Source organism: Porites lutea, chromosome 2, assembly GCF_958299795.1.
Source record: "Porites lutea chromosome 2, jaPorLute2.1, whole genome shotgun sequence".
NCBI classification, from domain to species: Eukaryota; Metazoa; Cnidaria; class Anthozoa; order Scleractinia; family Poritidae; genus Porites; species Porites lutea.
This window is the reverse complement of record NC_133202.1, coordinates 56,689,786-56,701,859: the sequence shown is the minus strand read 5'-3', so window position 1 is coordinate 56,701,859 and position 12,074 is coordinate 56,689,786. Positions and strand designations below refer to the sequence as shown.

The 12,074-nt window shown below is 39.8% G+C and overlaps 1 protein-coding gene across 1 annotated transcript; it reads left to right on the top strand.

Annotated features, from left to right (window-relative positions):
* Positions 1-8,532: 8,532 nt before the first annotated feature.
* LOC140927245 (uncharacterized) lies at positions 8,533-10,467 on the top strand. The gene is made up of 2 exons (XM_073376884.1): positions 8,533-8,567; positions 8,961-10,467. Exon 2 carries the CDS (start codon positions 9,159-9,161, stop codon positions 10,371-10,373), a length of 1,215 nt encoding a protein of 404 aa, XP_073232985.1. The 5' UTR covers positions 8,533-8,567; positions 8,961-9,158; the 3' UTR covers positions 10,374-10,467.
* The last annotated feature ends 1,607 nt before the right edge of the window (positions 10,468-12,074 follow it).

Below are 12,074 nucleotides of genomic sequence, written 5' to 3'. Positions count from 1 at the left end.
TTGTAAAAAGTGATTTGGGTGACTAATATTGCCTAACGTCTGTATGTATTTCATACATAACTGACTCCTCCTCATTGCTAGGCTTGTACTATTGGGTCGAAGTAAGGGCGACTGCATAGCTAAGAGATGGATATATGATAGACAGGGCTCTTCTCTGAACTTGATTCAAGCTTATCGGAAGGGAAAGCGGGAATGGTCCTGACAACTCTGAGCACCATATTCTAAAATAAGTCTTATGGTGGTTAAGTAGACCTTAAGGGTTAGTTTACTGTGTACTCCCGCTTATCTCAATAATCGCAATGAGAGTAGGCGCTTTGAGGCCTTCTTAAAAATACAATCGATCTGATAGTTCCACCTTAGATCGTTACTGATATACACTCCGAGGAGTTTATATATAAAGGACGCGATCCACAACGTTATTGTCAAGAATTATGGGTGATAATACAAAGTTATGATTATGCATGAGATTAACTAACATTTCTTTGAGATTTTTAGGGTTTAAACTCATATTGTGGTCACTAGAAAAATTGTAAATGTCATTAGCAACTAGATTGAGTAGACTGGAACCGTTCCTGGGCAAGATTTCGAGAGCTGTGGTGTCATCGACAAATTTAAATCTTACTTTCCAATCCTTCAGTGGGTTGTTAGTAATTACCGTAAACCATGTTAGTAATTACCGTACACCATGTTTTTTCCCCTGATGTTAGATGTTAAAGGAATTTCCAATCAGACAAAAAATTCCCCCTACTTACGGCCTGCCTTCTATCGGTGAAGAATGCCTTTATCCAGTCAACCAGCACGGGATCAATATTAAGGCTTGATAGTTCCTTCAAGAGGATGTTATGATCAATGAGATCAAACCCCTTTGAGAGGTCGGCAAAAAATATCCTCGCGGAACATTCCCCCGTGTCTGTTGCTTCATGAATAGACTGTAAGAGGTAGATTAGGGCATCAACGATAGAATGACCTTCCCTGGCACATTGACGGGGGTCAATGTTCTCTGCTACTTGAGTAATAAGGCTACTTCTCATGAATCCCTCCATAGCCTTAGCGATAGTGCATGTCAGAGCGATGGGTGTCAGATAGAATTTAATTTAGGTAAATGGGTTACGAAGGAACTTTTAAGTAGGCCAGTTGATATCCTTCCACTAATGACCAATTGTAAATATCCATGATGACTGGGGCCAATTCTGGTGCAAATTCCTTAACCAACCTGTTAGGAATCATGTCAGGACCAACAACCGTACTAGTGTTTAAACTAGATAGGAATGTCCGAACTTCACTTAATGATACCAGGAGGTCAGGGGGAACAGGTTGGATGGTTGGCTCGGAGTACTTTAGGGCCTCGAAACCATCCGTCAGACTAACAAAGTTGTTATTCAACTTATTGGCTAGGGACTTTAAATCTCCACTGCTCTCATCAAGAAACTGGTGAAACCTTTCATGTTGTATGTCTTGACCGGTTAGAGATTTAATTTGCCTCCACTATTTTTTACGTCCGTTTTTTCAAGGTATGCGACTTTGTGGTAATAGAAGTGATGCTTGGCTAACTTGATCTTACGCTGGACACTGTTCCTTAAAAGTTTGTAGGTAACGGAACCTTTTCCATCACGAACAAAGACAGCTTGGCGTCTCTTAATGAGCATTTTGATTTTTTTTGTAGTCCAAGGTCTGTCAGTTGGTGTACACGGGTAGATTTAAATGGCAGAAATGTGTCAACTGCGTGCTGAACTTCCGTAATACACGTGTAGAATTTTTCCCGACACAAAGTGTTATTGACGGACCTGCAACCAGTCTTTCATTGTTAGCCAACGAACGAAAGTGCGCCATGCACTGTCCCTGAGGTCTCTAACCTTCACTTTACGACTCTGAGAAGGAGTACTTGTAGTTAAAGTCGGTTGCTCCAAAATCATGTAATGATCAGTGGTAGCTAACTTTGGAAGTTGAGAAATTTGAAAGAGCTTAGGTTTGCTCGTAAGAAACCAGTCTAACGTGGCCGAGTTCCTTGTCTTAAAGTTCACCAATTGCTTGACATTAATCGGCCGCGTCAAGTCATTCAGCCTGAGGCCCGTTGAAGTGGAATTAAAATCTCCTACAGCGATAACCAGCGAATTCGGTTGGTGAAATAATGGTTGGTCCAAATTCATACGAATGTAATCGCAGAGAGCCACGTTTTCAGGTTGACCGTTAGCCGTTAAAATTCGATGCCCCATAAATAAAAAAGTAAATCTTTCTATGAATATATGCTCCGTGTCCTCCAATGACGTCATGTAGCTTCACGTCATGGAGCATTCTGCGTTTCCAGGCAACGTAGACTTTGCCGCCGATGACCAGGGCGCATTTTCATGTTTTATTCAGTCATGAAAGGCTGATGTGTTTATTCATCGTCTGTGAAACAATGTTTACGATCGGTGAATCACGTGCAATTTCCTATGCAAATGAGACGGAACTGCAAGCACAGCAAGTGGCTACAAATCCTCGCCGAGGAAGATTTTCAATTGAAACTCCTCCGGAGAACGCCGATTAAAATTCAGCGGCGAGCGGATCGAAGAAGACAACCGCGAAGCAGAATGAACAACAACATCTTTTGTTTAAACACGATAAGTTTACAGGGTAGCTGATGTGAACGTGTATAACATAACTCAAACTGAAGCTAACTGAATAAATAACAATTATTCACCGAAGTGGAGGTGGCTAGTATTGGATATTTACCGAGGCCGCAAAGCGGCGAGGTAAATATCCAATACTAGCCACCGACACTGAGGTGAATAATTGTTTTAGTATATACTAAAACAGTGAGATAATTGAGCACAAAATGATGATTTTTAACTCATTTACTCTTGCCAACGATTACAATTTTGGCGCGCCATGACCGAACGGCCGCGGTCGTCGCTTTTTCTTAGCGACAAATGAAACTTTTGAAGGCGTTTTTTTAGCTCTTGCGGGGAAGTTTCTTCAAAAGGAGTTGTGAATTCTGTTTGTATTTAAAATAATTCTGTAAAAAAGATTATTAAATTTAGTTTTAAGCTTATTTATGAACAAGTCAACTAAATAAGGTAACGCAAGACTTAAGCTTAATTTGCATTTGTAAACAAAAAACTTTTCCACCGGTTTTATCGATAACTATTCAAGTCAAAAAGACAAAGCTTTACCTGTTAAAACTTCCAAACCGAACGTCGTCACCTTCTTCATGTATTTCGGAAATAGCTTGCTTGATTAGTTGTGAAATTTCTTAGTTTGTTACGGCAGTAAACCGGGAAAGCATTTTGCTCGCAACCTACGCGAGTTTGGCGTCGCTCGCTCTGAGGAACTGGAGGTGAATCAGTGATCGATTTCTGCCTCATCTACACATGCATGAATACCATTTACTTTCCATGAATTATTTCCGTAAATATTACTTTGTTTGTTTGTTTTTATGGCCACGTACATACCTTCGATTGTTGTCTTGTTACGACGGCCGCACAGCGCTGATCGCGGCCGAGCGTAGTAACACTCGTTGAAAATATCACCTTACGTAATTACAACTAAAAAGCTTAAATTAGCCAGTATCCCAACGTTTATACCAAAATTTGTACTGTATATTTCGAGACCTTTCCTTCATCCAAGAAGGAGTGTAATTTATCGATAAAATTTGTCGCCTTAATCACACAAAAACTTAAAATTTCAACGCAACAACATCAGTCACCTCCGCTTCTCACAAATCACGACAAAAAGGCGTTTTTCTATGTCCAAAGGCACTGCTTTAAACGCAGAAACTACTTTACGCCGTACATCTCTTTATAGCGACTCATAATGTTTGCCCCTTGGCGATCCCTGAATCCTGTGCGCATAACATGGGTCTCCGATTACTGCAAAATCATTCATTCTTGTATATATCCGATGGTGTCTGCCGTGACGTTATACACGTCATACAGTAGTTTGACGTCACGGCGCATTTTTTGTTTCCAGGCAACATTTGACTGAAAGCGATTTCTATCAATGACCAAGGTATTCATGAAGAGCTGACTGTACTTGTTTATTCACCGTCTGAGAAACAATGGTTTCCATCGGTCTATCTCAAGCGATTTCTCATACAAATGGAACAGAACGGCAAACACAAGAACACCGAATTCAACAACCGGCTGTAACTCCTCGCAGGGGAAGATTTGACACCGAAAAATCCTCTAGAGAGAGAACCCCGACTTGAAATTCAAGTACGCGAGTAACGAAGGAGACGGTAGCAACAAACAGCGGAGCAGAGACAACATCATTCAATGAATTCCGAATGCTAAAGTACTTTTAAGAGCAAAGGGAAGCAATTTTGGATAATTAGCCTTAAGATATGAGCGAAAATCGCGGTAACAAAACACGTTTTGCTCGCATACGCGTATACCGTATCGGCTTAGTTGGGCTGCCGTATGAAATGCCTTTACCAGAGGCGGATCTAGGGGGAGGGTGCAGGGGGTGCGCACCCCCCCTGAGATGACCTGCGGTTTTCTAATACAACTGGTATCCTGCAAAAAAAAAGAAGTAGAGCAAGAGACGAGTGCACCTCCTCCTAAAAAAAAATCCTGGATCTGCCCCTGTTTACGTTGGTTTCCACTCTCCAAAGAACAGTCATAAATATATCTTTGAATTCATGTTTAATAGGGCTCGATCAACTTTATACAGGTCGAGCTGGCGGAAGTTCTAGGGGAAAGGGTTTTTAATAATTTATTTTCGGCAATTTACCTCTGCGTGTTCCATGTGGCCTTGGGGTAACGATATGGCCAGGCCCGTCGAAGGTCCTGAGATCGATTACGGGCAGAACCTTTTTACTTTCGCTTTTTATCTTTTCTTTTTTTCTGTTTGTTTTCGTTTAGTATTCTTTTTAGTGATTGCAGTTTTGTCTTGTTTCTTTATATAGCTTGATTTTTTTAGAATTTACAAATTTTCTTTTCTATTGTCTTATCTTGCCGTTCCCCAAAGGCCTTAGCAAGGTCCTGCGATTTACGTATTTCTAGTTTAGTTATTTATTGGGCATCGAATTATGCAGCTGGCCTAGATCACTCGCGGTTAACAGGCTGCGCGACGAGATTATAAATTCTCTACGCTCGGAATCACTGTTCTTAGGGATTAACCCTAATCAGTATTGATAGTCAATGCAGTTTCTTCCTTTGTTAATAATTACTTTGTGTATGAATCATATCGTGTCAAAGTCATTTTAGAGTATGGAGATCAAAAGGAGATTCGATAGCTTGCGTGACGTCTTCAAGATTGTGCAACGATGACTGTCTTCAGGAGAATCAAACGAATGTACCGATGTCGACGTTGTTGTGTTCGATTTGCTGTTCTGATAGCTACAGCATTGCTCTGTGCACTTGAAGCTGTAAAATACAAAAACAGGCTGAAAATTACAGGTGAGGCTCTTTTTAAAGTGCTTTCTCTGACCACCAATACCATGCCATGATGGGATTGAGGTCATGTCTTCCTTCTATGTTTTGAATCTAAACCTTGTAAATTGAGTCATTCAGCGTCGAAATCAGTAATCTATCACTAAAGACACATTTTGAAAACATTTATTCTATATTCTGATATATAACCGTAAGTTTGTATTGTCATACAATAAAGAAATTGTCGATAAAGAAAAGGTCTTTATTGTGATGTGGTCGCTGTAGATCAGTTTGGATAACAATTGGGATGGTAATTCTTCAGCGAGTTTCGCTGCTTGCATCAAGCATTTATCGAATTGTAAATTCTTTCGAAACGCATATCTTTGTTCCTATCGCATTACATGGCGATTCATTTAACATCATGGGTATGCTATTGAAAACAATAATATCCTGGTAATGCAAGGCTAGTGTAACAGAGAACACGATGAGCTCTGTCTTCGTGTAGAAGAACCATCGGATTCACCGCTGCTTTGAAAGGTCCTCTGTAATCTCGGCCAGTAACACTGAAATGTAGTTGCATATTTTGAGTGGGCTGCGGAGGGATAAGTTTGGGAAAGGCGGTCAGTCCCTCACCTCACACAACCCACCAATCTCCTGATCCTGACCCTGTAAAACTGGGAACAGGCCTGGAACACCCTGGAGCACCCTCGGAAATTCCCGGAAAACCCCTGGACACCCCCCTGACAGAATGGACCCCTTTTAAACAAAAATAAAAGTGAACATTTGCGTAAATAATTTTTTTGTTTTTCTTCTGACAGTTGAAAAGGTGTTGATGGACCAACACTACTTAGTCTCAGCCCTTTATAGCTAGGCCCTAACTACAGAGTATCTCACTGATATCTAGGTAAAATCTAATTTGTTAGCAAGCTTTTCTTTATAACGAGGGCTATTAACGAGTATATCCTTTGGAGGATTCTAACACATGTTCTTTGGCCTTAAATTGGGAGGTCACGAGGCTAGTATGTTTCCAGCCTTCCATGCAGGCGTCTGTAGTAACCCTACAGGGAAAAAAAATCAGATAACTTTGTTAAATTAGTACACTGGATTCTTTTGATTACCGTGGTGTTTTTTTCAAATCCAGATAAATTATAACAATAATAATTTTATTGATAACTATGCTAACTAAAAAAATCCTATTTACAATTAATCCGCTTAAACAACTATTCAGATTTACAATTCCTTTCGATTATTTAAAAAAGATTAATTTTAATCAGAAAAAATTCATTTTATTTAAAACAGTATTCGAATTAAAACATTTCATCACTGTTCCAGCTAAGTACAATAACTTTATTATTTTTTTCACATGTTGTTGGTCATTTTGAGTTGTTGTGTTGATTAGCGTGGGTCGTCGTGAGTCGTATCGCCTCGTTTTAGTAACCAAGTACAGGTTTTTGGTTCTGACAGAATGATTAAAAGCATTTTACGTGGTTTTTTAGAAGTTGTATAGTAATAAACACAAAACTTTGCCTGGAAAAACATTGATGAGGAGCGATAACCCAAGCGAGAGAGGGTACGAGCAATTGACCAATGTCAATTGACCGATGATCTCTTGGAACACCTTATCCCGATAACTCACTGATAGTCTCCCCCGCGGACGTTCTTTGGGATTCGTCACGCGTTCCTGCCCCACTGAACGCTTAACGAACCCCTAAGAACGTCTGCGTGGGAGGCTATCTCACTAAGGGCTTATACCGTTTTCCGGGTTTAAAATCACTGTCATTCCGATAGTTATATTATTTATTTATCACCAATACAAACCTGCTTTATTGTTGTTATTGTTGTGTTTTGCCCTAGGTTTGCCTAATATGGAAAGAAATGTATCGTATCATCCACCTACCATGGAGCCTAATAAGGACCGTTTTCATGAAATTAAAGTGAGTAGTCAGTCTATTGCAACTGATTGACTCGCATGAAGGATCAACCTTAATGAGATAAACAAGGGTTATCTTTTTGTCTTATAACTATTCAGAGACACTGAGGAGAATGGCTACACCATTTATTTGTCTGGAAAACATTATTCATTTTTCTCGAGAGGATAAAGGGGACAGAGAAAGCATTTCCCATACACCCCCTATTTCATAGGTAATTCGTTTCGAGTTATTTTTAAGACCACAGATCCCAAGGGGGATTAGACAACAATCAATCACATAGCGCGAATGTGTTCCGCGTGGATGACCCACGCTAAGAGCCACGCGTCCTTCACGAATTGACGCCGAACAAAATGGCGGAAGACGCGGACAGCGATATTGCTATTCGTTTTGTCGACGAAAACAACTAAAGAGAGATTTCTACTAAAGCGGTGTTAGCGAAATGGAAATTAAAAAAGAATCGCCCTTCCTCTCTTGTATAGAGCTAACAGTACTGCAGGGAAATCCTTAACACACTGAATATTCTCTCAGGATCATTTATAATTTACAGTTTGAAGAGAGCAATTTTTGGTTTGATATTTATTCTTTTCTTAGTCTTTTATTATTCAACAAAAATAACACTTGGCGTCCTACTTCCTTTATTGTACAAGTGACCGGTTTCAATAGACCGGCGAAATTTCTCATTTTATTAAAGCACCGCTGAGGTTACGACAACTTCGAGTTAAACTGATTGTCAAAGAGTCCAGCGATTCCCTTTCCCCAGATGAGCGCCGACTCATTTCGCTTCAATATTCAGAAATGCTCTCGATATCTTTACGCTTTCATTGCCTTTCGCCCGACATGTTTTGCACGGCGTTTAGTCATGCGAAACCTCCACGAAACATCCACACAGCGCGCGAGTTAACTTTATCCCGATTCTAAAAATAACTCGAGACGAATTACCTATGGAATAGGGTGTGCATGAGGGATGTCTTCTCTGTCCCTTTTATCCTCTCTTGATTTTTCTGTAGTGCACTTTAACTACGCCAGTGATCTTAACCATCATTGCTCGCACAGTCTTCTTGAAATTTCAACCTGCTGTAAAAGACGGAGCTGTAGAACATCCCTAAATTTCTTTGATCAGTCAATTAAATGAATTGTAGCTGGCGCCAAATGTAGAAACACGCATGTAAATAAGCCTCGCTTGTTGTTTATTTTACTTCTGCTTAATCACTTTCTTTATTCAAAAACTTACGAAAAGGAAAGATAAAGACGGAAAACAAAGAAGATGACATCTCCTTAGAAACATGTAAGTGAATCTATATGAACTATAAAAGATGACAAATAAAAGTGGGAGCACATGAGGACTTTTGTCTTTCAAATTATCGCTTATATTAAACTGATGATTGATATTTCTATTAATTATCCTCTTCCCTTATCACGTGGGGCTTTTCAGGGAAAATAACAAGGTTAAGAGTCCCAACTGGTAGGAGGCGAACCAGTTGGCTATTTAGAAGCGTGACCGAGGATTTGAGCTCGGGACCACTGTGAGCAAATCCTGCTAGCGATCAGGGCAGGACTTGAACTCGGGGACTCCGGATTGCAAGGCCAGCGCTGTACTTGTTTGGCCACGCTGCTCTCTTAAAAATACTATATCCGGAAAAGTGAGCCATTAACGGTGTCGTAAATATTGTGTTTGCAGAAAGCGCAAATTTCGTCTCCTGAAGGCCTGGGTAAGGATCACGGAAGGGATGTACTGATTCATTTGGATACGCAAACTGACAGCAGAAGTGAAGGTGGAACCTTGAATGAGGCCGAACACCAACATGGAATCATTGAAATTAACAAGGACAACTCAAATAAAATATTGAATCCCATTCAACAAAACCAAAATGAACTGATGGTGAAAGAGGAGCAAAACAATAGGGACTATGTAGAAGCAAGAAAACAGATTGAAGAAATTGTAGGAATCGAAATTCAAAATATAGGAGACAAGAAGTGGAAAAAAACAGACGACAATATGGCTGTGAAGAAAGATGCTAAAGAGAGAAAAGTAATGAAAAGAGTCAATGATGACACAGGCTTGGTGGTACAACGAAAAACTACCCGGCAAGAAAAAGAAAAAAATCACAAGGAAGGAAATGGATTGCCAGCAAGAGGTAAGTTTCATTTGAAAGAAAACAAAGAACATACTGGGAAGGAGATGGTAGAACAGGGAGAAGAGAAAGAGGTACATGATACACTAAGAGCGGATATAACTGAAGGTCATACAGAGAACGAAAGGAAAAAAACTAAAAAGATAAAACCGGAAAAGAATTTAACAATTACGAGAGAAGATCTTCAACAGAAAAAACAAGGTACTGATAAGTCGCCGAAAGATCAAGCTCCTCGCGGAGATAAAGGGATTGAGGGCAAAGGTACTGTCGTAATACAGAAAAAGGAAGCCAATGAGGGTATGACTGTTGAAAGTCATTTAAAGGAAAGAAGGTTGAAATCAATAACCGCTGAACACCACGTAAATATGACTAAAAATGATCATGGGAAAACTGCGCTCGAAAGAGGAAATGCCACTTTAAGAGGCCCAGCAAGGTCATCAGGAAGAAACCACACAAACAGTAAGGATGATATAGTTAGAGGCTCCATTAAAACCAACTGGAAAGAATCAGAAAATGTGATAAAGAAACCAAATAACATTAATCAACTAAATAACATGGAACCCGTAAAAAGGAAAGCAGATGAAAACAAAACAAAACATGAGGATACTTACGGTGCTAAGACTGAAGTGAGAAGAAACTACGCAAGACGCACTTATAAAGATACGGATAGAAATGAAGCTAAAATTGAAAGGAAAGAGACTAGAGGTAAACAAAGAAGAAATAAAATATATGATGAAGAGAATAATGTAGGAAGGATGGAAATAGTTGTTAGAAACGCTTTCAACAAAACAAACGTGTCATCAATGAAGGGAAAGGGCAATGACAAAGAAGATAATATTACGCTAAATAAAGTGAAGATTATTGCCAACAGAACTAAATGGGAGAAACCGCAGAGAAATTTGATGGTGGCGATCCCGAGCCCAACCCAAACACAAAACAGCGTTGGTACGGGTAAGTGAAACATAAAAATCTTCAATAAGCTATTCTAAGAACTTTTTAAAAATTTTGTACAAGCGTAAAGCCAATAACTCGGAAATGAAAAGTTCTTGTTTTCCCAAGAACAACCAGACTACCTTACAAAAACAGCGCAGTACAGAAAAAATAATGATGAAGGACAGAAAAGGCATAATTTTTAGGATCAGTGATGAAGACTTTTCTGCAACTGATTTCTGATCTGATTTCTTGTCGTTAGATTCCATCCGTGGGTCACAAGGGGGAAGAGAGCAAGCTGTGAATCAAGTGAGTGTTTTATATGAGGCCAAAGTATATAATCTCAATTCAGTCAAATTAAATATACCTGAGTATCCTTAATTCTATTACTTTTAAATTTTTTTTGTTTAAAATTCCTACAGATATTTGTAACCGCTTGTAGCGCAAACATTTTACAGCTATTTATAATCTTTGAACGTTAATATTACAATAAAAAAGAAAGGGTTTACCAGTGCCTTTTGTCTGTCTTTGGTCGTTTCGAAAGGGATATTTATTAACCCGAAGACGTTTCTCCGTTCGATTTGAAAACGCAATATCTTTGGGCACGTCAGAGAGGATGGAGAGAAGTCAACCGATCCATCAGTGGTCTAAAACAGGCACGTGATTATGTACCATTAGATGTTCTAAATACTATTTGCAAATTCCTTATCCAGCCTGTGTTCGACTACTGCAACATTGTTTGGGACAATTTAGACCAGGGACTTGCCACCAGGATCCAGAAATTACAAAATCGTGCTGCACGCATAATAACTTTTCAAGGTTATGACGTTCGTTCAGCACAAATACGAAAACAACTAAACTGGGAAGAGCTTGCCTCAAGGCGTCAAAGGCACTTATTACACTTATCATATTTTTAGTGTAGTTGTACAGTATTTACTTCTGTTTCTATACGGCTTTCATGTAAAGAAGTTATGAAAATAATCAATCAATCAATCAATCAAAGCCCGTTTCCGGTTTCTGCTTGTTAGGTGGTCAGTCGAGAGACGGACTTTCCTCGCCTCCCGTGCGCTATTTTTTCTGGTTGGAGGTGTGTCGTTGCGGATATCCAATCAGGAAAGGCTTTAACTTCTCGGGAAACACGATCCAGGCGATTCCTTGGCTTGGCACTCGCTGGCTTTGAAGTCAAGGAAGCGTAGGAAATGAACGTTCACAAAGCGATTTAACGCCGGCCGGTCTAAGGAAACTTGCCTTCAAACAAGGTTTCAAATAAATTGGACAGAATCAAGGGATAGTGGTAGAGGGGTTCGTTAGTGGTCAAGATTTCTTGATGGTTGCGTCGCCAAACCCAGGAAAAAGCCTAACACTTCACATCGCGCCGTTTGAAAACATATCGCATACAACAGCAGAAACGTCCGCTGCCAGCTTCTCTCTCGACGAGGTATTAAATATTGTTCCCTTATTGAAAGAACTTTTTTCACTATGTTTTCGTTGCTTCTGGCACAGTTTCACAAATAATATCGGTCAAACAGCTCGAGACGAAAGTAGTCACCAGCTTCTGACGCGCCTAAAGTGATTGTGGTCTGGCATCGAACGCCAGAGTAACCGTCCTCTCGTTAATATTAATCTCTTTCGAAATACCCAAAAAGAGACACAAACGCACAGGTAAATCGTTTTGTTGCATTGGTATCACATGGCAAAAGTGCTCTGTAAAGTGTTTGGGTTCCCCCTGA